Source organism: Neltuma alba, unplaced genomic scaffold, assembly GCF_004799145.2.
Source record: "Neltuma alba isolate B1F8T4 unplaced genomic scaffold, ASM479914v2 tig00003394_pilon, whole genome shotgun sequence".
NCBI classification, from domain to species: domain Eukaryota; kingdom Viridiplantae; phylum Streptophyta; class Magnoliopsida; order Fabales; family Fabaceae; genus Neltuma; species Neltuma alba.
This window is the reverse complement of record NW_021633265.1, coordinates 1-25,589: the sequence shown is the minus strand read 5'-3', so window position 1 is coordinate 25,589 and position 25,589 is coordinate 1. Positions and strand designations below refer to the sequence as shown.

The 25,589-nt window shown below is 36.7% G+C and overlaps 1 protein-coding gene and 1 pseudogene across 1 annotated transcript; both read left to right on the top strand.

The window, feature by feature from the left end:
* Positions 1-3,023: 3,023 nt before the first annotated feature.
* On the top strand, positions 3,024-8,758 carry LOC114741448 (uncharacterized). The gene is made up of 6 exons (XM_028929713.1): positions 3,024-3,837; positions 4,338-4,595; positions 4,960-6,579; positions 6,693-6,826; positions 7,040-7,211; positions 7,585-8,758. Exons 2-6 carry the CDS (start codon positions 4,445-4,447, stop codon positions 8,223-8,225), a joined length of 2,718 nt encoding a protein of 905 aa, XP_028785546.1. The 5' UTR covers positions 3,024-3,837; positions 4,338-4,444; the 3' UTR covers positions 8,226-8,758.
* Positions 8,759-11,937: 3,179 nt separating this feature from the next.
* On the top strand, positions 11,938-24,241 carry LOC114741447 (mediator of RNA polymerase II transcription subunit 12-like; annotated as a pseudogene).
* The last annotated feature ends 1,348 nt before the right edge of the window (positions 24,242-25,589 follow it).

The following is a 25,589-nucleotide window of genomic DNA, read 5'->3' as shown; positions in this document are numbered from 1 at the left end:
TCTCTAAGAAAACGTGATAATTGGCATTGGATCTTGTGTATTTACCTTTAACTTCCTACCATTCACCATATGTGACCAAAAGATGAGACATATATGCACCATTTATCACATATTTTGATAAAGCAGAAAAAAGTTATGAGACAACATAATAGAATAAGCAAAAATACTAACTTTTTCTCCTTCAATTTATCAGATTGTGGAAAATATTAACTTGCTTTTACAGACAGACGTGGATAATTCATATCCTCCCATTCCAGAACACTTTTTATATGAAAATTAACTGCTTTGATTCGACTGGATTAATTTAATTTCAACTTTATTTTTCAAATTATCTTATGTCTGAAAAGAATAAGATAGATATAATAATAAACCGATATTTAAATTATGGACTTTAAAATTTTTTACAATGAAAAAAACAGGTTTAACTCCCCTAAATTAAATATAGATAGCTTCGATTATTCATATAAACAATTTAATTCAAATGATTATTGAATAATGTTTGGATTCTCTCAAATAGTTAAGCAGCAAAATGTCACTCATATAACTGTCCCAACTGATTAAAATTTAAAAAGACATGAATTATTCAAAATAAAAATGGCACATAACATAACTTTTACATATTGGAAGAAAAGAAAAGGTAAATGACTTGTTGTTGAAGTTGTCTCCTGCAGATAGGTAAATCAATAATGGTGCAAAGAGTGGGAGGCAATGCTGGTCCTCCCAATAAAGAGTGCTCCACTTTACACTCCAAAGATATTTTTATCATATGTGACTCCTTTATATTCATTTAATATATATATATATTTATATTTATATATGCAATGGCTAAAAATGAATGGGATGAATTCATCTGGTAAATTAATTAATTTCATAGAAAATATTATTTATTTTAAAATTAAACAAGGTTCGGAAATTCCTTCAATTTTCCCAATTTAGCAATTTTTTCCCCTCAACTTTTGACATAGCGTGAGAAATGATTTTGTATGACTTTTTTCTAGTCAACAGGCCATCAAGTGGGACTAAATTTTCTCTGTACAACTTTAGCACATACCCTACATGAACTTAATATATTTATAGGAGCGTACGTGAATTTATTTGAACAAATCTAGATTAATTATGTGACCCCTATTAGTTGCAATATAATCAGACTAATAAATCACACGCCAATGTACCAGAAATGATGGTTCAATTTGGTTTTCCTTACAATAGTTGTTCACGGGGCTTAACCTCTGTTTTTTTGTTGTTGTCAATTTCACAAATGTAAATTATCCAAACCTATGCTATTGAATGTGTTTGTGACCTGTGACGACCCCCCCAAAAAAAAAGTATCTGGGACATTTTATCTCCTCTAGACTGATATAAAAAATTTAAATTATGAAACATCTAACCAAAAAATTAACTAAACAATAAATGTGGTAGAGAATTAGAAATCGAGAGCGTACACGGTTGGCAAATTTTAGGGAAGGCAGCTTTCCAACTTTTTGAGAATTTATACTTTCTTTTTTAAACTAAACAACAATGTCTTTCCGATATTATATATTTATTATTAGGAAATTTTTTGAATTAAATAATTTTTTGTATAAAAGTCCGTTTGGAATGACAGAAATGAAAGGAAGAATACGGAAGAAAATTTTTTTAATGGGTTTGATTTAAAAAATTAAAAAAGTGGGGTTAAAAACTTTTAATTAAATTTTATTGTTCTTTTATCTTATATCTTCTCCTTGTTAAAATTTTAAAACTCCACTTCTCTAATTTTTTAAATTAAACTCATGAAAGTTTTTCTTTTTCTATCATCTCTTTTGTTTTTCTCATATCAAACATAGGGTAAAAAAGGTCTGTTAAAAAGGATGAAGAAATAAGTGAAACTTATTGGATGAAATTCGCACACTTTTTTCCAAAAAAAATTATTGTGATCAAATATTTTATGTCTAAATCAATGAAATCTCTTAGAAAATCTAAGTTTAATTATTTCTTCAATCTAAACTAAGCAATCAATGAAATCTCTTAGAAAATTTAAAATTGAACATCTCTTCAACCCAAGCTAATTTATTTTGAGCATGATTATATATTAACCTTACCTACACTTAGGGGTGCTCAATTTGTCCCGTCCCGGTTCCGGTGAGTTCGGGACGGGACAAAAAAAATTTCGGGACGGGACAAGTACGGGACGGGACGGGACAGTGACCGGGACGGGACGGGATGCGAGACGGGGTTGTCCCGTCCCGTCCCGGGATATTTTTTTAAAAAAAATTATTTATTAATAATTATTATTAGATTATTCAATTTACTTATTAATAATAATTATTATTATTATAGTGATTTTTAACTCTTAAGTTGTAATATTATCTGAACAATATCTCTTTCCTCAATAAAATAATTCATAAAGCCATTATATAGTGTTTCTTTTATCGTATTGTTTTTTACAGTATTGTTTTTACACCTTTTTTATACTATATAATTGAGCTTTCTACATAATATTTTTTATAATGTTTTTATCTTTAAAAGCCTAACAAAAAATAAGCATTATAACATAAAAAAATTTCATATAAAAAATTATAGTATTTTAAAAAAAAAAAAGGGGAGGGGAACGGGACGTCCCGTCCCGTCCTGGTTCCGTCCCGGTCCCAACCGGGACGGGACGGGACACGGGACTAAAACCCTGTCCCGTCCCGGTCCCGTCCCGTCCCGTCCCGGTCCCGTCCCGTCCCGTGAACACCCCTATCTACACTACAAGGTACAAACATAATAACATGTCAAGCCTCATGCAGGTGTAAAAATAAAAAAGTCACGAATCATGGCTGATATTGAAATTGAAACTTTCAATAAATAAAATTACGAGTTAGTTGATCCGCCTGAACTAAACATCTAAATATTCGATCAGATTGAATCAATATTTTAAGATTTTCATCAAATCGATCAGACAATTTAATTAATTTATACACTGAGTTCGATTAAAATTTAATTTAATCGGAATTGTCTAGCCACAGTGAGCCCCACCTGGCCTACAGTAGTCGGCATTGCAAAACTCTCCCTCGCTTCCTCCCTTTCTTCGCCCACTATCTCTCCTTTTCTTTCTCTATTCCTTCAACTTTTCTGAGTCTTCAATGGCTGCCCGTATCTGAAATTCCGTGTTAGAAAAGAATTTGGGTCGGTGCAAGGCAACCATTTTCCCTCTCCTTTCGGTTGTGAAAAGGATACCCTTTGGCAAAAAGTCTTGTTTTACTGGTAAAATTAGCTGCCAGTTTATTACCAATCCAAAAAAGCGATAGTCATCTGGGCACTTCACATGGCAGTTTCCTGACGGCTCTGTTCGGTGATAAATTGGGGGGTATTGTATATCTTGGAGAAATGGCATTGGGAAATAATTAGTGATGCATTCTGGGTTTACTTTTTGAACATAATCACAAAGTTGCATCTGATACATTGGTAGTCAACGGAATTTGGATGCTCTATGCCTCTTCAGTGATTGAAGTGATTCAGTTGAACAGAATTTGGATTTGACATGTTAGGCCAAGCTTTTTTAGAGTATCAAGTTTTTGCTGTAATTCAGACTCTTGATTTTTATATCAAAAGAGAGGGTGAAAAATTTCTTAGCTGTGAATCTGTAACTCATTGTCGATCACAAAAGCTGAAGCCTCCAAGACGATATAGTGGTTTTGGTAGATCTTTTCTTTGAAGTTTATCTGGAATTTTCAGCTTTCTCAGAGAATTGAAGAACTTAAGCTAATGTGAAAAGCATGTGCATGAAAGAGAAGGTTTTGATACCTTCTCCTCCGAAGGAAGCTACAACACCGTTTGCTTGCTTGAGGAACTAAAATTGGAATTCCTTGGTGCTTTGTAAGTGGACCAACTCTTAAAATATGCGTCTTCTTATTTTACTACTACTTCACCATACTTGAGCCAAAATAAGGAAGAAAAAGAGTCTCTGATTAAGTGGTCATTATCAATTCAGAAATTTTATTTTCCGATGATTCTTCTGTTCTTCTGATTAAGAGGTAACCACCTAGTCTGGTTCATTCTTCTACCATTTTCCCTGAAAAACCCAAATTTCCGAGGAGCTGATGAATGATTGAGAAGATCAGCTGACTGACTTAGTTCAAATCTTGTCCGGATATGGCCGATTCCTCTGCATGAGTTGATCACCGAATTTGTTACCGTCAATTTTTTTTTTTTTTTTAACACTATGCTTGCATTTTTTTCTTCACTTGGTCCCCATTGTTAGGTTGCTGTTCATGAACTGCAGTTTTGGACTTTGGGGCATTAGCAGGACTATTAATTCTGTTTTTGATGATCTCCAACTGCATTTATTTACTTCATTATTTTCTTCACGAAACCAGGTTTTCCAATACCATAGTGGTGATCTGTTTTGGAAGATCGTTTGCGAAATAAGCGCAAAGGGAAGAGGAAAAGAGGGAACAAGGTAGGTCAACAGTACCTAATAATCATGGCAAAGAAGTCCCAAAGACGTCCTATGAGGTATGAGAAAGATCAGTCAGGCTGCATGTGGGGCTTTATTAGTATGTTTGATTTTCGCCATGGTCGTGCTGCTCAGAAGTTAATTGCAGATAAAAGGCGTGGCAGCAAGCACGCTTTTGGTAAGAACTCCGCCCTTTTTCTTCCTTGGCTATGAACTGTGTTTAATATTTAAGATTTTTTTTTCCAAGTTTTATTTTAACATGTTTTTTTTCCCCGTGTGCTGAACTGGTGAAGAAATTGTGAAGTATTATTTGCTAGGAACTTTGTGCCGTATTGCACATCTTTCCTAGAGCCACATTCAATTTCAGAAGTGATTGCACCATGACTGATGTCTGCATGTTTAACAAATTTTCTGAAACAATTCTGAGCTGAAGATTTTTATTTAAATAGGTTCTGCTTTTAAGAATGCGCGCGCAGTTTGGTGTCCAGCGGAACTGAACTCAATGAATAATTTGAATTTCAATAATTTTTTTTTTCCTGCAGGTTCTGGACATTCAAAAAATAAGTTAGAGATGTTGACCAATTTGGACAAACATTGTGAAGCTGGTAAGCCTAGTGTAAGCAAACTCATGGAGGAAGACATGTTCATTGACAAGGATGCGGTTAACGCAGAAGCAAAATCAAAAGAGTCAAGATTATGCCATGAAGACACCTTGAAGATAGATCCTGGAAGAAAAAAGAAATCTCGCAAGAAGAGCTATGATCTGGGCTCCCATGATTTAAATTCAGACAAAACCTTGAAATCAGAACTCTCACATGGTCAGCATTCAAGAAAGCTGTCTAAAACTGATCTCGATTTAGAGAAGGTATTGGAGGATTTTAGTCATCTGAAAAGTGCCTTTTCTGTAGCGCATGACCTTGGTGGTGGTGAAGTGAATGAACAATCAAACCAGAAGCGTGTTATTGCGGAAAATGAGGCAAGACGTGCAATCCTTGAATTTGTCAATCAGATGACATTTGATGGAAGAGATCTTGCGGAAGCTAGAAAATTCCTTTGCTCCCATGAATTTATGGATGCACTTCAAATTTTAAGTTCAGATAAGGAATTATTTTTGAGGCTTCTACAAGATCCAAATTCACTTCTGTTGAAATATGTTCAAGAGTTGATCAATTCTCAGGTTTCAGATGATAAAGAACACAGTACAATTACCTACTCCAACTTGTCTGAAAATGAGCCAGGTAGTTTGGAACAGAGTAGACAGACTGTCAACCACAAGCACCGCAGCTTCTTCAGGAAGATGGTAAAGTCTCGAGCTAAAGATCAAACAGGTGGACACGAGAATACCGAGTCTTCGAATAGGATTGTTATTCTGAAACCTGGACCAATGGGCTTTCACAATTCCCAAGCCGTGACCGAACTTTCATCATCCTTGGATTCTTATGAAGGTTCTTCTGTGAGAGTTGGTTCACATTTTTCTCTTACAGAGATAAAAAAGAAATTAAAACATGCGATGGGAAAGGAGAGAGATGGAAACCCTGAAAAGATTCCCAAAAAAATTGCTGCTCAATCTCAAAATAAGGGGAAAGGAAACAAAACCATTGGCAAAGATAATTCTGGAATGAAATCTCCTAATAAAGATCATTTTTTCATTGAAAAAATTGCAAGACCGTCCTTTGTTGAGAAGAAAGGAGACAAGAATGGCACGTTGAGAGACTCGGAAGCAGTAATGGAGCATGAAAATGGTAGTTATCCAAAACAAAGGGTTTCTAATATATACACTGAGGCTAAGAAACATCTCTGTGAAATGGTAGGCAATGAAGATGGGAACATGGACTTTTCTGGCAGGAAGGTTTCCAAAACCCTTGGTAGAATTCTATCTCTTCCTGAGTACAGTTTGTCTCCCCTTGGTAGTCCTGGACGTGAGTGGGAGCATCAATTTGTGACTGCACGAACAAGACTGTTGTCTCCCAGGCAATCCTCATTCACGGGTCATTTGGAGAAGGAAACAAGCAGTCCAAAGAAGCAGCCAAGTATCTGTAGTGATTCCTCTGATATTAAAGTACAAGACATTAAATTAGAGCTGACTTCTACAGATGACCTTGTTCACGATGGTAAAGCAGATCCAACCTCTCTTCCTAATAGAGATGAGATAGTTCCAGAAGGTACCTTGTTCAAACTATATGGTTTCAGTGATAGATGTTACAATGCACCTTGGTAGTTTGTAACATATGTTTTTATTCTTTGATGTTTAGCCTTTAATAATGTTTTTGTGCAGGTAAAGCAGAATCTCCTAAAGAAATAAATGTTTTGGATTCTTCCTCTGAACCAATGGATTCAGAAAACGTCCAAATTTGTGAGATCTCTTCTGAACTGTTTGATGATGCAGGACAGTCTCAATGTCTGAATCAGGTCAGTCTCTTGATGTTTCATATGATATCTAATCAGCATTATGTTGTTCACTCTGTCATCTTCACTAAAAATGCTTGTGATTCGTTGGACTTTTATCTGGATCATTGATTTTGGGGGTATGGTCAAAATAAGTAATAAAGGACTCCAAACATCTCTTGGAAATGATACCCTCTCAAATGTAACATTATATTAAAATATCATTTTCTTTCACAGGATGTATCGGTAGAGAACCAACCGCCATCTCCTATTCACTCTTCTACTCCTAAAAATTCTGAAGATCTAGAGAGCAGTGCGGAAATAGTTGGGCGGCCCAGTCCTGTATCTGTTCTTGATACGCCATTCCCGGAGGATGACATCAGCCTGGAAAGCACCAGGTTTCAACTTGGTAGGTAATCAAGCATCGGAGCCACGATGGACCTTTAGAAAAATGTTCTCTATGCTGCTTTTCCATAAACTAGATTTTGGAATCAAAGTAATTCCAATACTTGAACTCTCGAGTAGAAATTGAAAGCCACATGCTGGTTGCTAGGGTTCTCTATGTCCCATGTTATTTTGACAAAATCTAGAGTAGCGTGAAGAGATTTTTTTTTTTTGCCCTCATATTCCTGTCCTTGTCTTTTCCCTGCATCTTGAAAAGTTTGGAAACTGATTTGGAAAATCTTACCATTCATCTTAAAACATTCATGTCAGCATATACCATTTTATTAATCACATTGATTTTAATTTAAGTTGACATGATATTCGTACATGATTTTCAGGTAAAAGGCAATTACAGCCGCTACAAATTCAATTTGAAGAGCATGACTCTTTAAAAATGGATCAAATTGATAGACAAAAACAGTGTGTTGAAGAAAACAAGTTGATATATGACTTTATTAAAGCAATTCTCAATGCCTCTGGCTTCAGTAGAGATCAGTTGTGGATGAGGTGTGTTTCCTCAGACCAGATATTAGATCAATCATTGTCTGATCAGGTAGAGGTTCTCTCAAACCAGCCATGCCATGACCAGAAACTCCTATTCGATTGTGTCAATGAAGTTCTCATGGAGGTTTGCCAGTATTACTTTGGGGTCTCACCTTGTGTATCATTTGTAAAACCTAGCAGCATAAGACTGGCCCCAGATATTATTCTTAAAGTCTGGGAAGGAGTGTGCTGGCATTTGCTTCCTCTATCCCCACCACATACTTTGGACCAAATTGTTAGAAAAGACATGGCAAGAAGTGGAGCATGGATGGATCTTCAGTTTGATGCCGAGCAAGTTGGTTTTGAAATGGGTGAAGCCATTCTTGCAGAACTGATGGAAGACGCAATACTGAACTGTGTAACTGAAAATCTTGAAAGTAAATGTTTTGAGATTCAATGCGAAGCAAATGACAATGAGAGCAGCATCAACATGTAAAAACCAACTGACTTGCATTTGTTTATACGAGCCTGTTAAATCTGACTGAGGTGAGAGGGAAGTTACCAGGCATATGAGGAAATGGTAGCATAATAGGTGAGGATACTGGGCACTAGTAATCTTTGGCGCATCTGACAGTGTTGATCTTTGCTATATTTGACTACCCTAATATCTGAAGAATAACCTGGACGAGGACTATAAAATAAGGTACCTTGCGTCGCAAGTAAAGAGAAACCCAGCGGCAAATGCTTCCACTAAAGCTACGAGGCTTGTTTCCGACAAGTTGTTTACAATCACAAAGTAACCCTTTTTTCCTCCTTTTTCCGGTGTGTGCTTCAGTTACCCTGTGACGGACTAAGGTTTCCAGTTTTAGATATTGTAGAGTTTGATTTGTTGAGCTGGTGGTGTGTTGTAATTTTTTTTCCAATGGTATCTTTGTATATGCCCTTTTGCTATCCTATTTTAGTTTAACAGCTCAAGTTTGGAAATAATAAATTCTGAGTGCAGCTTGATGCAGTTTCCAAGGGAAATAATAAAGTCTGAGTTCATTCCAAGAATATTTGGAACATTATGTTAACTGCAGGATTTGGTGGCTTACGTAATTGCCTTTAGCAAAGTCATGTATCGGAAAAACTTCAACTTTAGTCATCGCTAGAACACTTGTCGTACCATCCGTGGTTGAAATCTTATAAAATCTAACATGTTTCTCATTAATTCAGTATATTTATATGGCTATTTACAATTTGAGAGGCAGTAGATAGCTTGTCCCACAATTTGGCACAGTAATATCCAAGCTGGAGCTTTCCAACCTGAAAACGTACGAGTTATTACCACACCATACAATAAGCTCTTAACCACACGGCTAATAAAAGAAATTTGAGTTTAATAGCCGCTTTAACATCCAAATATTTTTCTGTCAAAAAAGAGAGGCAAGGCTCACCCCCTCTTTCTTTACCTCTCTCTCTCTCTCACATGTGCACGCGACCTCTCCCGTCACAGAAGGGTATCTAATTTCACTTTATACGTCATTTTTTATATTCTTCCACCACACGTAATCACTTCTCTTCTTTCATCCTCCTCACACCATTCACCATAAATTCCAAGCATTCTTCACAACTGCTTACTCTTAGGAGTCCCGTGTGTGTGTGAGAGAGAGAGAGGGGGAGGGAGATAGAGAGGCTTATGTTGCTTTTAAAAGAGAGAAAAGAATGAGAACAAACAGTTTTGCGAGTCTTGCTTTCTCAGCTGAATCAATTAGGAGAGTGAAGAAATATTGATTAGCTCGGTGGGAATTCATCCGAGTTAATCGTGTAAGTTAGGGAGTTGTTCATTGTGTGGTACAATTAAGATCCTTAGGATGAATTGTATGAATTTAATTATCTCTTCCGATGTGTTTATAAATAAATTATTACCTTTCTATAAAGAGCTATGAAAGTCAAGAGCGAAGCATATAGGAACATATATACACCACATGCATAGATGGGCTGCAGCTGGGAAATCTTAAACCGAGTTCCAAACTCCACTCGTACGAGAACATGCCTTTTACTCCTACAAGCAAGTATTTGACTTATTATATTAATATTTATGCCCTCTTTTTAGTTAAATTAAATATATTTTGTACAAGTGTACTATGTCACATTGCATATGATTCAACCATCTTTGATGAGCATAGTTTTTAATGAAACTCAAATTTATAACCACAAATTTGTTGATTCAAATATCATGTTCGTTGGCAAACCCCAAAAAAAAAAAAACTGTTATAGTTGGTTTTATTTGTTTCATGTATAATTAGTGATAAAATATCTAAACTTATATTTCATTCTTCGGATATAAAAGATTCTATGTAATCAATCATTACTGATACATCTTTCATTGAAACTAATATACCTGCAATTCATATTTTCAATGGTTTAATAAAAAAAATATTAAAATAGTTTCACACATATTTGGTACCTAGTTGTAGTTTTTATTTGCAAATACCAAGTAGTAGAACTTGAAAGTCTTTGACTATGCTTAATATGTCGAATAGAATTATGAAAGCGATGGCGTATTAGCAGTTTGTTTTCTTTTTTCTCTCAATAAGCCAGAACTGGGAGGGAGTGCCCGTTATGCAGTTCATAATCATTGGTTCACACCAATTTGTCTTTTTCGTATTTTTAGTTTCCGCTCTGGAGTCCATGAGTTTTGTTTTTGTCTCGATAGAAAGATACGGATACTCCCTGTCATCAACGCATGAATCCAACAACATTCTTCTTTTCCTTCTTCTTGTTCTGCTCTTCCTAACATCTCCATTTCCATTCATCAAAAAAAAAAGGGAAAAATTGATAGCCCTCGTTGACATTTTTACCCCCACTGAAATCCAATTATCCCCTGAGCTTGTTTACAACAGTATCAATATCATCAGGGCAAAAGAGGAATAAGATGAAGCAGTGAAATTTAATATTTTTATAACTACAAGATCCCTCCTTCTTCGGCCTTTATTCCATCACAGGAAGCAACAGAGGCCTCGGCGTTATCACCTGCAAACATCAAGAGTCAAAGCACTCATAGCTTGAGACCTTTCTTCTTTCTTCTTCGCATCTCTCTTACATTCTCTCTATACCACGGTGCTTCGCGGACTTTTCTCTCAAAATTCAAACTTTCTTCTCAAGTATGCACCAATTTTCGATTTGATGTTCAATTTTATACCCATTATTCTGTTTTTCGATGGTCCTTGCTTGTTTGCGTAATTGCCATTGAAAAAAAATCTAGCTTTCTTCACGTCAGGGGTCCCAATTTTCAGCTTCACAATCAGCTCGCGTGGCACTTTTTCAAGTTGAAAAATCAGAATTAATCGAAAAACCCTAGCTTCGGATCGTGCTTTGAACTTCATGTCTTGGCAACTGTTTAGTGTTAGATATGATTTATAGGGTTGCGCAAAATTATGTTCAGAATCTTTTATAATATAATTTTAGAATATAATTGGGTTTTAACGTTTAGTTCAGAGTTTTGGATGATTCAATTTATCTCACATATGTTGCAGCTTCTTTAAGAAGTTAGTTTAAACGGTAGCGTGCCATGAACAAGTTGGCGAGTTAAGTTTGGAGAGCAAAAAGTGCAACATGAGGGTATTTCCTTTTATGGTTTTAAGCGTATGCTTATGGATCAAAAGTAATTTCGTTATTCTATGCAATGAAGCTTTCTATTGTTTCTTAAAAATAATATATAGCTTAGAATTATAAATTGTCGCAGTTGTAAAAGATTAAAAAAATGTATCAGTTTTTATTACTGGGCGAGGAGTTTGTATTTTAGTGCAAATTTTTATCAAACTTACAAAGAATTATATAATGCCCCTTGCCTCCTCTCCCCTTTTATTTTTGTTGGAACTCCTGTGTAGAAAAACAATATTAATAACTAAAGGTTTCAACTTTCTATAATTATACTTTATCTAAAAAATCCAATGTTTCATTATTTATTTATTCACAGCACTTTTGTTGCCTTGATTAAACTAGTAGGCTATTTATTTGCTTTTCAGGATATTTCTAAAATTTTCCAATTGCTTGCCTGAATGTTCGCATTTTTCCAAGATTCATGAACTTTAAATTGTGAATTTGTTCATATTTTTATTTGCTATCGCACCCAGGGTAGATTTTTCTACTGTGGGAACTTAATTCAGTTTCAAATGCTGTGTAGAGGTTTGGATTTTGATTTCTTTCATAATCCAGAAAAATGTTTTATGCAAACTAAATCTATATATTATTTTAAAATTTGTTTGCATTGGGCCTCGTGTAGTGCCTGAGTTACGCCTTTTGGATAATTGATGCCTAGCTTTCATAATGGCTCATGTCATACAAGTCTAACAGTGATACTCTGTCACCTTGGTTGCCTTGAGTGAAGTCACATGTTTGGTATATATAGTGTTTGTTCCACAAAAACTTCTGTGTGTGTGTGTCCTTCAGCAGTTTTAAGTCCATTGTTGCGTAAATTTGATGCCTGAGGATATTGGCTGGCTCTAATCCAGTTGTCAGTTATTAATCTCCTTTACTTTGCTACTGTCTTTTCTTTGATGAGGACTTGTTTAGCTTGCTTAGTTGACTTTACTTGGAAATAACTTGGCGGACATTTCAATGATGCAGTTTAGCTATTACAGCTACTTGTATTGCTTTGATGTTGTGGGCAGTATGCTGATAATTGTTGGGGGCAATGCAAAGGTATCATACTGGCAGCTCCACTGGTGCAGTTAGCAGCAGTGCCCTAAGCAGACAATCTGTTAGGGACACTGGAAGAGCTGATTCATCTTCCTTGCTTTCTAACTATTCTGTAAGTTCAAGGTAAGGGAACTTCCTACTGGCCAATATGTGCTTAACGATCTCCTTAGCCTATAACGAACTAAAATTAATTTTTTTATATGGTTTAGTTTTCTTTTCTATTGATCTATTTATTTTCAGTGTTCTTTGGTGGTCGGAAGGGAAAGTAAAAATAGGTTTCCTATGTATTAGCCACTAACGAGTGCCCATCATCTGGAAGCTGTTGTCATTGTAAATTGTATTAGTTGTGAGAGATTAGTGAATGCAGAGTTGTAAAGCTCCTATTTCTTTTTATTTTGGTGAACAAACGAATAAACCCAAAATTACATTCTGATTACACGTGTAAAGCTCCTATTTCTTCTATTACGTATCATTGACACTTGAAAAGAAGAGCCTTTTCCATGTCTACGACATGTCCAATACTTGTCTTAGACATGATGCACTCTAGATTATATATGAATAGTGAGATTTAGTAATCAGATTGAGTTTTACCCATGCTTGCTACATCTGTACTATATGGCTCAAGTTTGGAACCTATTTTTCATCGTGAACCTGCTAAATAATGCCTTCTATTCTTTGTGAGATTATTGTCCTTAAGAGTTAAGAACGATGGAAGAAGGTAAATACTGATCCTTTTGGCGTAACTGAAAAAAATGGTCAAGTACCTTTAATGATGTGAAGTTTTAAAATTAAATGTCTCCCATTATACTGCATTTCATATTCAGATTGGGATCAATTCATCATGAAGCCTTGAACACTTGGCTTCCAATAGAGTATAATACGTTACCATGAGGTAACTTTGTCATAGTTTCTCATCACGGGGGACGCCAATCCCATGGCTTAGTTCATAACTGAAAGATCTCTTCCTTTCGTCTGTTACTGGATTACACCAACATGAAGTATCTTTTGAACCTCCATATTTGGTGAAATATATAATTTCGTATCTCAAAAATCAAAATTAGAGAGAAGTGTCAGTAGTTCTGCTAAGTCATGTTATATCTTTTTCCATCCTCATTTCTGTGTTTTGGAACATGACTTGCCTTTTTCTTTTTTAAACCACTGTTTTATTTCTGCTCTTCATGAAGAACTTTGAATTCATGCTTTTACACCATAAGCTTATGGTTTCTAGGTAGTGTAAACCATTGAAGGGTAGGTCTGTTATGCTGGTGGAGCTGGGGTCTTTTGAGTAATTGGATTGGTGGCATGGATCTTTCGTCTTTGTCTGTTTAGTCCAGAACTGCCTACCTAACATGGTCTCACAAGGACTTTAGATGTAAAACTAGATTGGAGCAATTGGAGGTTACAAATTTCTATATTTTAATCCAACCAAATTTGGCCCCAAAAAAAAAATAAAAATCCAACCAAATTGTGTATAAGAGCTGGATTTCAAAACGAACATACCCTGTCTTTGAAGCATCACTTTTAACTTTTTGTAATTTGCTAATTTAATTTATGCTAAATCAGTAATTTTTTTCTTTCCTGCCCATCCCTCTTGATAAAATGGTTTTGTATTTACAGACGACAACCTCAGCTAAACCCATACAAGTTGAAGTGCGATAAAGAGCCTCTAAACACCAGGTATGTCCAATTAATACTGGCACGTGTTTTGAAATAAGAGTTGTTTTTAGTCCTGAATAATGATAATCTTAGGCCCCTTTTGGAGTTAAATTTGCATGCGTGTTGTTTTAGTCACTCGAAGGCAATAAGTCGCAAGGTTTAAAACTTGGTAGTTATTAAATTGGTATCATCTTTTTTAGCTGCATTTTAAAATATTAAATGACTATTTTAAATCTCAGACTTGGGTCACCAGACTTTTTTCCCCAAGCACCAAATTGCCCCGAGGAGACTCTGACAAGAGGCTATGTGCAATCTGGATATAGGGAAACGGTTGAGGGCCTTGAGGTAGATCTCTTTGTTTTGTATTGGTTATAGAAACAAGATCAGATAATGCGAAGTGCTGATTTAACTTTTTATCGTTTTTTTTCCCCTGTACATATCAATTTATTGATTTTGTCACCAAGGGTTGAGATTTGAGGGAGATTCTCTTAAGCTGTGCCATTCATTGGAACATTTTGTTGGCTGAATTTATTTGATGCGTGCTAAAACCATGTCATGACTTTTTAATTTTATTTTCTTAAGTAACTAGCATCAATCCCATGTACTTGCACAGAGATTGTATAGAGTACACGGAGATTGCACAAAAATTGTATTGGTGATACAAACATTGTAGAGGTTGCAAAAAATTTTCTTTTAAACAGCACGAAGTCCAAAAAACTAAGCTGTGAAGTGAAACAAATCAAGAGTGACATCAATAAATAATTGAAAATATTGTTTATAATTTTACTTTTATGCAATATATTGTTTTTTTTTTTTTGTAGCTTTTATAATTTTACTTTTATGCACTATACTGGTTTTTTGTAGCTTTTTTTCCTTGAATTTTCTTTTAACCAATATCTTTCTTTTTCCTCAAGAGCCTAGTTAGATTCTGACGTAGCACTTAATCTCATCATGATGATGATCGTCTCCTCCTTTGACAAATTGTTGAATATCAGTTGTTAGTTTCTTTTAGATCAGATAATTGTGCTCTTCTCTGGTATCTACAGTTTACAGTTTTCTGATTTTACACTTTATGTGTCTGCCAGGAAGCTAGAGAAGTTTCATTGAATCAGGTTTCAAATTTCAACAAGGCAGTTATTATAAATTGTAAAGAGGTGGCTTCCTTATCCTTTTAGAATTTGTTGGTCCATTCTATTTGTTGTTGTTTCTTATAAGCATGGCATGCGATCACTGCACATCCTCTGCGTTTTATGTGCACTCTCCAAAGCTGTTAGAATGTTGTTGAACACCGTTGTCTTCTTTCCAGGCTGTTAAGAAACGTCTAAGGGCCATTAATGAATCTCGTGTTCAGAAGCGGAAGGTGATATTTTCTTTTTGAGTCTGTTATTTTTTGTGAAATGCTTGTTTCCTTTTGCTTCGTTGAATCGACTGGGCTCTGGCTTTAACCCATCTGAGATTGTCGTGAAGGTTTTGATCTGCATTACAGTTCTTGCTATTGACAGGCTGGTCAGGTCTATGGGGTGGCTCTTTCAGGAACCCAACTCAACAGGCCTGGCATCTTCCCTGAACAAAGGCCAGCTGGTGAAGACTTCCGTGAAAAATGGATTGAGGTATTCTCAGTGGCCGTCCTGTTCCTATGGCTTTCATCTTTGTCTAACTTTCCTTTATAGCAATTGTGCCCCATTGGTGTTTATTTGCTTGAAGTTCGGTGAGAAAAGTTTTGAAAGAAATGGATTGAAGTATGCTATTGAAAGTCCTGCTGACGTGGCTTCATTTGTTGTTTCACTTCCCTTTGTAACAGTTATACCTCATTGGTATTGCATTGTTATAAGTTCTTGATGATGTATATGAGCCGAGGGCAAGAGTTAGTTGTATTTCTGGATAGATGGTTCTAGACTCTAGTCTTGATCCAAGTTGGGGGATTATAAAACTATTGGGTCCAGAATAAGTTATGAGGATTAGTTCTGTACAGGCTATGTAGTGCATGTATTCCACAGTTAACCATTCATGAATTCAGACATTCCATACAACAAATTTATCAGCTTATTGTTGTCTTGGTTGATTTGCCTGTTCGATCCTTGAGGAAATTCTTTAATGATACTCTGTCCTTTTTCTAAACAAATTGTTGTCTTGTGATAGTGCTTTTGGAGCTACTGGCACTACTTATACTCACAAAAAGTTTTGTTGCAGGGCTTGTCTCACCAGCACAAGCGTCTACGCTCTTTGTCTGATCATGTTCCTCATGGATTTAGAAAGAAACTGCTTTTAGAAGTTCTTATCAAGAATAATGTGCCATTGTTAAGGGCAACTTGGTTTATCAAAGTTACTTATCTGAATCAGGTAGAGATGCATGACCATCACCATTTAAAAAATATATATATAAATAAATGTCATAAGTTACCTTATCATTTTTTATACAAAATCATATAGGAAGGTGGATTATGGTTGAATTTTGTAGGTTCGGTCTGGTTCTGCTAGTATTTCTTCAGGGATTGCTGCTCGTTCTGAGAATTGGACCAAAGATGTTGTTGATTACTTGCAATCTCTTCTGGATGAATTTATCTCCAAAGATGCTTCTGATCCTGCCCATTCTAGTCGTGATTGTTCACCACAAATGCACCATGCAGGATCATTGCAGCACAGAAGTGACCGTGGCTCATCAGTCTCTGATAATGGGGAGCCATCTGTGTATTTTAAATGGTGGTATGCCGTGCGGCTTTTGCAATGGCATCATGCTGAAGGGCTGCTTCTTCCCTCTCTTGTTATTGATTGGGTTCTGAATCAACTACAGGTAATGATGTTACCTCTTAGTTATTCTGAACACTTTCTTTTCCACACTACTGATTTTTTGTGATTACAAAAAGAAAAGGGAGCTTCCTTTTTTTTTTTTTAAATTTAATTTTTAATCTTTTTCTTAATTTCATGTCTCCAATTCTTAATGTTTCCATTCTTGCTACTTTCAGGAAAAAGCATCCACAGAGATTTTGCAGCTGCTATTGCCTATCATATATGGCTTTTTAGAAACTGTTGTTCTGTCTCAAACATATGTACGTAATCTTGCTGGAATGGCTCTTCGAATCATCTGTGATCCTGCTCCAGGCGGATCAGATCTTGTAGATAATTCTCGGAGGGCATATACAACTTGTACTCTGATTGAGATGCTCCAGTTTTTGATATTTGCTGCACCAGATACATTTGTTGCTTTGGATTGCTTTCCTTTACCATCTTCGGTTGTTTCACATCCAGTAAATGATGGAAGTTTTACGCTGAAAGCATCTGAAGTTGAAGGGAAGATAAAAAGTAGTTCAGAAGATGTTACCTGTCTATTTAAGAGTAAAGGATTTGATTCACGATATCAATCATTGGCATTTGATCACATAATTTCATGCATTCAAAAGCATGCACATGATCTTGCAAAGGCTACAAGCTCAGTCTATCCAGGTCATTGTCTGGCTAAAGCTGTACAATCTTTGGACAAATCTCTCGGGGCGGGTGATGTATGTGGAACTTATAAACTCCTTTTTGATGATCGATGTGATGGAACTGTGCATGAAGGTTGGGCTGCAAAAATTAGCCCTTGCTTGAGATTATCGTTGAAGTGGGTGGGCACCATAAATTCTTCATTTATGCATTCAGTGTTTGTCCTTTGTGAGTGGGCAACATGTGATTTCAGGGATTTTCGAACTGCTCCTCCATGTAATATAAAACTCACAGGCAGGAAAGATCTTTCTCAAGTGCATATAGCAGTTAGACTTCTAAAGATGAAGTTGAAGGATATGTATGTTTCACGAAGACAAAAGAATAGAAGCATTAACAGAATTATGAAACTGGCAAAATCTCCAAATCTGCGGACTCCTCGAAAGTTAATGTGTAATATATTAAAAGTAAAACTGAACTCAAAACATAGTGACTCAAGTTCTAATTCTTCACTTATATTTGAAAGCCCAGGGCCTTTGCATGATATTATAGTTTGTTGGATTGATCAGCATTCAGTACATAAAGGGGAAGGTCTCAAACGCCTAAATCTATTCATAGTGGAACTCATACGAGCAGGGATTTTTAACCCCTTCGCATATGTGCGGCAGCTAATTGTTAGTGGGATCATGGATATGAATGTAAATTTGGTTAACCTGGAGAGATGTAAAAGACACTACCGAATTTTGAAGCAGCTTCCTGGTGACTTCTTGCATAATGCTTTGGAAGAATCAGGGATTGTTGAAGGAATGCTGCTAGAGGAAGCCTTGCAAATTTACTTGAATGAACGTCGGCTTATACTCCGTGGTTCGTTTAGTGAACAATGTGATGCTGCTGCTGCTATTCCATCTTCATTTAAGCAAAAGCACAATCCATCTTCCGCAAAGGATGCAGCTTCTACATTCAGAGATGTTGAAGAATTGAAAGCAGCCATCACAGCACTATTACAACTGCCTAGCACTTTATCAGATTTGGGTGATGCAGGGTTGGATGAATCTCAGGGAAGTGTTCGAAGTATTTGTCTCCTTACAGCAAGATTGATCCTGTGGAAGGTACACTTGGTTGTGAAGAATGTAGAAGGGCAAAGAGACAAAAAATAAGTGAGGAACGAAACTCATCTGTTCAGGGTCATTCAATAGTTTTATCTGATGAAAAAGATGCTTGGTGGATTAAGAAGGGGATGAAATCTTTGGAGTCTCTCAAAGTTGATGAACCAGTGAAGTCAACCAAGCAACCTACCAAGAGCCGGCATAAGAGTGTTCATAAAACCAATAGTCTTGCTCAGCTGGCAGCTGCCAGAATTGAGGGTAGCCAGGGGGCATCAACAAGCCATGTATGTGATAATAAGGTAAGTTGCCCTCACCATAAAACTGCAATGGATGGGGATATGCCAATGTCGGTGGATGGAATCCAAGCAATTCCCTACGAGGATATTGTCTCAATTGGAAGAGATCTTAAACGGCTTCGCTTTGTTGAGAAACGGGCAATAGCAATTTGGCTGGTGAATGAAGTCAGGCTGCTAGTTCAGGCAATTGAAAAGAATACTGGTCAAATTGGCCAGTTTGGCCGGCCTTTTGCTGTTGCTGATGATAGAAGCACAATACGATGGAAACTTGGGGAGGATGAACTTTCTACAATACTTTATCTGATGGATATCTCTGATGATTTAGTGTCAGCAGTCAAGTTCCTTCTATGGTTGCTGCCGAAGGTTCCCAGTAGCCCCAGCTTTACAATTCATAATGGGAGGAATGTTCCAGTGATGCCAAGGAATGTAGATGGCCAAGTTTGTGATGTGGGAGAGGCTTTTTTGTTATCATCACTGAGAAGGTTTGCACTCAATTCAATTTAATTAAATGGTTTTGTTCGTGAATGGTGCCAAATCTTTTTTACTTTTTCCTTCTGTTGTCAGTTCATGTAGGTTTTGTTTCTTTCTCAATAACTTGTTTCCTGATTTTGTTTTTTAAATTATTGTCAGCTTTCTTTGCCTAATGCTATATACTATTTATTCTTTGATCATTTTTTCCTTGTAAAAGAAGCTTGCAAGCTGTTCTCTCATTGTGTTTCTTTTCCTTCTCGACTTTGCCACCTAAACTATAGACTGGTGTTGTGCCGTAAAATTCTACATAACATTTCACAGCTACTGAGACTTGTACAAACACAAGCCTTTTTCTATCCATTCAAAACACGAATGATTATTTTAATGTATAAAAGGAAGATCTGATATTTGAAAGAATTAGTAGGCTGTTTCTTTTTGGATTGCTGAACCTCTGGTGAGGTGTCTACGACTTCATATGAGCTTCCATGCTTATTTCACTTCATGGAATTAAGCTTTATCTTTTCATTGAGACTTCGTGAGTATTCTTTGTCTCTTTATATATATTGTCGTTTATTGACTGTTCTTTATTTGATATCTGGGATTTGAAGTAATTTTTTGAATCTTATCCTCTAACATTGCATTTGGTGCAGGTATGAGAACATTCTTGCTGCTGCCGATCTTGTTCCCAAAGCTCTGTCAGCTGCGATGCATCGTACCACAGCCATTATGGCATCCAATGGCAGGATTTCAGGTTCAGCGGTGCTAGCCTTTTCTTGTTATCTATTGAAGAAATATAGCAATGTGGCTAGTGTCATTGACTGGGAGAAGACTTTTAAGGCTACAAGCGATAGAAGACTTTCTTCTGAGCTTGATTTTGGAAGGTCAATGGATGGAGAGTCAGGGTTCCCCTGGGAGTTCCTAAGGGAGTTGAGGATCTTGATGACTTTTTCCGTCAAAAGATAACTGGGGGCCGTTCATCCAGAATAGGATTGGGCATGAGAGACATAGTGCAACGTAATGTAGAGGAGGCATTGAATTATCTTGTTGGAAAGGAAAGAAAGCCCTCTGATGGGGCACCAAAAGGTCCTGCTATGGAAAAATGGGATAATGGATATAAAATTGCTCAACAAATAGTTACTGGTTTAATTGACTGCATACGGCAGACTGGTGGTGCTGCTCAAGAAGGGGATCCCTCTTTGGTCTCTTCTGCTGTTTCTGTCATTGTTGGTAGTGTAGGGCGAACTATAGCAAGAATACCTGATTTTTCAGTTGGAAATTGTCATTCAAGCACACTGGCTACAGGTTCACTGAACTATGCTAGATGCATTCTGCGAATGCATATAACATGTCTGTGCCTACTTAAGGAAGCTCTAGGAGAACGCCAAAGCCGTGTATTTGAGGTTGCTCTTGCAACAGAAGCTTCTACTGTTCTTGCTGGAGTTTTTGCTCCTAGCAAAGCATCCCGTGCTCAGTTTCAAATGTCTCCAGAAGGCCATGATGCTGGTATCAGTATTTCAAATGATAGTGTAAACAACTCAAGTAAAGTTGTATTCGGGAGAGCAACAAAAATTGTGGCTGCTGTCTCTGCACTTGTTGTTGGTGCTGTTATATATGGTGTTTCCAGCCTGCAAAGAATGGTAACAGTCCTCCTGTTGAAGGAGGGTTTGGATGTAGCACAATTTGTAAGAAGCACAAGATCTAATTCAAATGGAAATGCACGATCAGTTGGTGGTTACAAGGCAGATAGTTCAATTGAAGTTTATGTCCATTGGTTTAGATTGTTTGTTGGGAACTGCAGAACCATCAATGATGGATTAGTGGTGGAACTTTTAGGTGAACCATCTATTATAGCACTTTCAAGGATGCAGCACATGCTTCCTCTTAGATTAGTCTTTCCACCTGCCTATTCCATGTTTGCTCTTGTTCTGTGGTGGCCATTCATTATGAATTCTCATTCTGTAGCCCGTGAAGACATGAATCAACTTCATCAGTCTCTATATGTTGCCATAAATGATGTAATAAAACATTTACCTTTTCGAGATGTATGCTTGAGAGATAGTCAAAGTCTCTATGATTTTATGGCTGCAGATGCAAGTGATGCTGAATTTGCAAAGTTGCTAGAGTTGAATGGTTCGGATATGCATTTCACTTCCAAGGCATTTGTTCCTCTCCGTGCAAGGCTTTTTCTGAATGCGATGATTGATTGTAAAATGCCACAATCTATGCTTCCTCAGGATGATGGAAGCGAGATTTCTGGATATGGTGAATCCAAGCTTCGGGACAAGATAGTGCATGTTTTAGATAACCTGCAACCTGCTAAATTTCACTGGCAATGGGTTGAACTTAGGCTGCTTTTAAATGAACAAGCTCTTGTTGAGAAACTGGAAGCAACTGATATGTCCTTAGCTGATGCTATACGTTTGTCCTTCCCTAATCCAGAGAAGTCTGCTTCTGCTTCTGAGAACAAGAACAATTTATTGCAATAATTCTCACTAGGTTACTGGTAAGGCCTGATGCTGCATCCCTTTTTTCAGAGTTGATTCATCTTTTTGGGACGTCGCTAGAGGATTCGATGTTGCTGCAGGCCAAATGGTTCCTGGCTGGCCATGGTGTTCTTTTTGGTCGGAAGACCATTAAGCAATGGTTAAATAATATTGCGGAGAGTAAAGGCCTTTCTGTTAAGGCCCAATATTGGGAGCCCTGGGGTTGGTGTAATCCTTGTACTGAACTGGGGGCCAACAGGGAGAAGTTTGATACTGCATCTTTTGAAGAAGGAGAAGTTGTTGAAGGGGGGATGGAGCTGAAAAGGTGCTTGAAAAGTTTTCCTCAAGTGATTGACCAACTGCATGTGACTGAGAGGGCTCTTGTTGAGTTAATTATTCCTTGTATAGATCAAAGCTCTGATGAAACTCGCAATTCATTTGCAAGTGATTTGATTAAACAATTGAATAGTATTGAGCAACAAATTTCTGCAATTACTCGTGGGCTAAGCAAGCAATCTGGAAATACTCCTCCTAAAATTGAAGGTCAGACTAATAAAGTTAATAGCCGCAAAGCTACAAGAGGGGGCAGCCCTGGATTAGCTAGGCGACAAACAGCCGCAACAGATTCTTCTCCACCTTCTCCTGCAGCTTTACAAGCTTCTTTGTCATTACGTTTGCACTTCATCATGAGATTTCTTCCTATTCTTTGCACAGATGGGTAATATATTATCAAAATTTTAATCTTTATTTGCTTTCTTAAAAAAATTTTTAAAAAAAAATGATGTATTAATCATGATTGTCTTGAACCATGTGTCAATTGTTACTTATTTTTGAAGTTGTGCTTGTACATTTACTTCATTTTTTGCCCTTTAATTGCATACATACCCTTGAATTTCCTTGAAATGCATCCACAATGGAGATAAATGCATCATAGGTTGTTTTCTTGGCAGGATAAGGCTTTTGTTGTTGTTGTTGTTTTTTTATAACTAATGTATACCTGGTGTATTAAGAAATGTGGTGTTGTGACTGCTGCCACTAGTGATGATAGGTTGTGCTTTGTTGTATCAAAGGGATTTCCTTTGTTTTTTAAGCAAGCCACATCAGAATTTCTAGTTTTTTGGAACAACTTTTGCATACTATGATACAGTTTATCTGAATTGCATGTTGAATTTTGCAGGAAGCCATCTCTGCGGAATATGAGACATGCACTTGCCTCTGTAATTCTTCGTCTCCTTGGTAGCCGGGTTGTGTATGAGGATGCAGTTATATCTGTCAATGCCCTGCGTGGTTCTCAGTTGAAGAGGGAGGTGGAATCACCTTCCAAAGCTTCTGCTGGTCCTGTAGAGATTTCTGTTGAGGGCCTCTTTGATCGCATGTTGTTTGTTTTGCATGGATTATTGAGTAGCTGTCTTCCAAGCTGGCTTAGGTCGCCAGTTTTTTCAAAGTCGACCAGTGACACTACCTGGGATATTTCTGGATTTGATCAAGAGTTGCTGGAGACTCTGCAGGTCTAATCACTCAGCCTATGAATCTGTGGCTTTTCATCTTTATTTACTATATAACCTTTGAGTTGGCAATACTAAAACTACACTTTTGATATCGCCTTGGGATGGAGTTAACAAGATGACATTATATAATTTTCTTGCCAATTTGGATATTTTATATTCACAAAAGTGAACGTTTATGGTGCATTGGAAAAATATAGAGGGGAAGAATTGGTAAGTATAAAAATGGGATATAAAATTCATATATAGACAGTCTTCTGTCATTCTTTCTATAAATATTGGAAGTACAATTTGGTCTTCTTGCGTATATAATAATCTGTTGTGTGATACAGAATGACTTGGACCATATGCAACTGCCAGGTGCTGTAAGGTGGCGTATCCAGGCTGCAATGCCAGCACTTGTTCCCTCTATGCGCTGTTCCTTGTCCTGCCAGCCGCCATCCGTTCCAGTTTCTGCACTTTTTCCCCTCCAACCCGCACAGCAAAGCCTGTGTCTAACTCCACTAGTTCAAACACAAGAAACCCAGTTTCATTAAGAACTGCTGCTACCACGTCTGGGAAGTCAAAACAACAGGACAATGATTGGAAGTTGACCCTTGGACGCTTCTAGAAGATGGAGCTGCGAGTAGTACGGCTACTGCAGGAAGTGGTGACCATGTTAATCTTCAAGCCGCAAGCTGGCTTAGAGGGGCTATTAGGGTGGTGAGACACAGACCTTACGTACATTTGGTGCTGGGGATGATGAGACTTGATTCTAACATACTCTTGCTTCCAAATAAGTGCTGGTGTATTATTTGATCCGTGCATGAGCACTGGCATGAAGATGCTGGTCCATGCATGCCCTTCTCCATTGTTATTTTATGTTGAGCCGTAGATGAAGTGGTGGTGGTGGGCATGGCTTGCCCCATCTCCATTGGCTCCAGCCTGGTTGACTACCAACTAACCCATAGACCACCCTGATCCGGACTGCGCATTGCCCGGCATGGTCGGAGGTTTGTATATATAGGCATGAGATGCATATTTTTTCCCCTATCTAACTTTTATAGAGCATAGGAGGGGTGTTTCAGCTCCATTTGCTCCTAGGAGCCTGCTTAAGCCATTTCTAGCTGCTTCAGGCTTATTTTCATCTGTGGTCCTGTTTGGATCATGGAATACAAATGTGAATGAAAATAAAGGTTTTGACTTCAAAAGGAAGAATTGTTTTAGTATAACCAAAACTATGCATGGATAAAAAAAGTAAAGACGAACGTGTTTTTGTTTACATCAAAATGTGGGAATGTAATATTAACATGCTTCATTTTTTCACAAAAACAAACTGTTTTGTTAATTTTTAAAGAAGGCCGTAGATCACTGAACTATGCGCTTGCCTTTACTGCCTACCCTTGCCTTTCTGCCTTGACCTCCAGCACCTGCGCTTCTGTCCATGAGATGGCTGAATTATAATTTAATATTGCTTAAACCATTAATTCTAAATTTTAAGAAGTCAAACGTAATTCTGGAAAAAAAAACTATTCATGTAGTTCGAAACTTCGAAGAATGATAATGTTATAGTGTCGTTAATTTCAATTTATATATTTGTGTTTCTTGAAAGAATTAAAGAATTTAAATAAAAGTAGAATAAGATATAATAAAAATTGAAAAACTAAATAATTTTAAATTACTATTTTGTAAGTGGTAAAACGACAGTTGGCTATTTAGTAACTGTTGTTTCCCAAAATTGTCAAAGGATTACAAGTTAGAGTTGGTGAATTATAGAGCTCCAAATCAAACTTCTCATACTATTTTAGAATTTTAAAATATTATGAAATAACAATATTTTCTTTATTTCTGGTGATTACTTTCATATAGTTATCGATTAGTTTTTACTATTGACTACTTTTGTTTTCAAAGTTTAAATGTAATGACTACTTTTGTATAACTATTAGCCGCACAAAAGTAGTAAATAAATAAAAAGTAGTTACTAGATCCCAACAACATTTAGTGTATTTTTTGAATTTTTAAACAAAAATAGTCAATAACAAAATTAGAGTAGTCAATAGTTAAATAAGAATAATTACTAATTTTAAAAAAAAAATAGTCAATCGTAGTACTAAATAAACATGAATAGTCATCAAAATTAAAAAAAAATATAGTCAATAACTAAAAAAAATAATCAATAATAAAACAAATAGTAATCGTCGAAACTCCAGTGACTGATATAATTGGAATTTCAGACATGTGGCTAAAGTTCTAAGAGTCAAAAA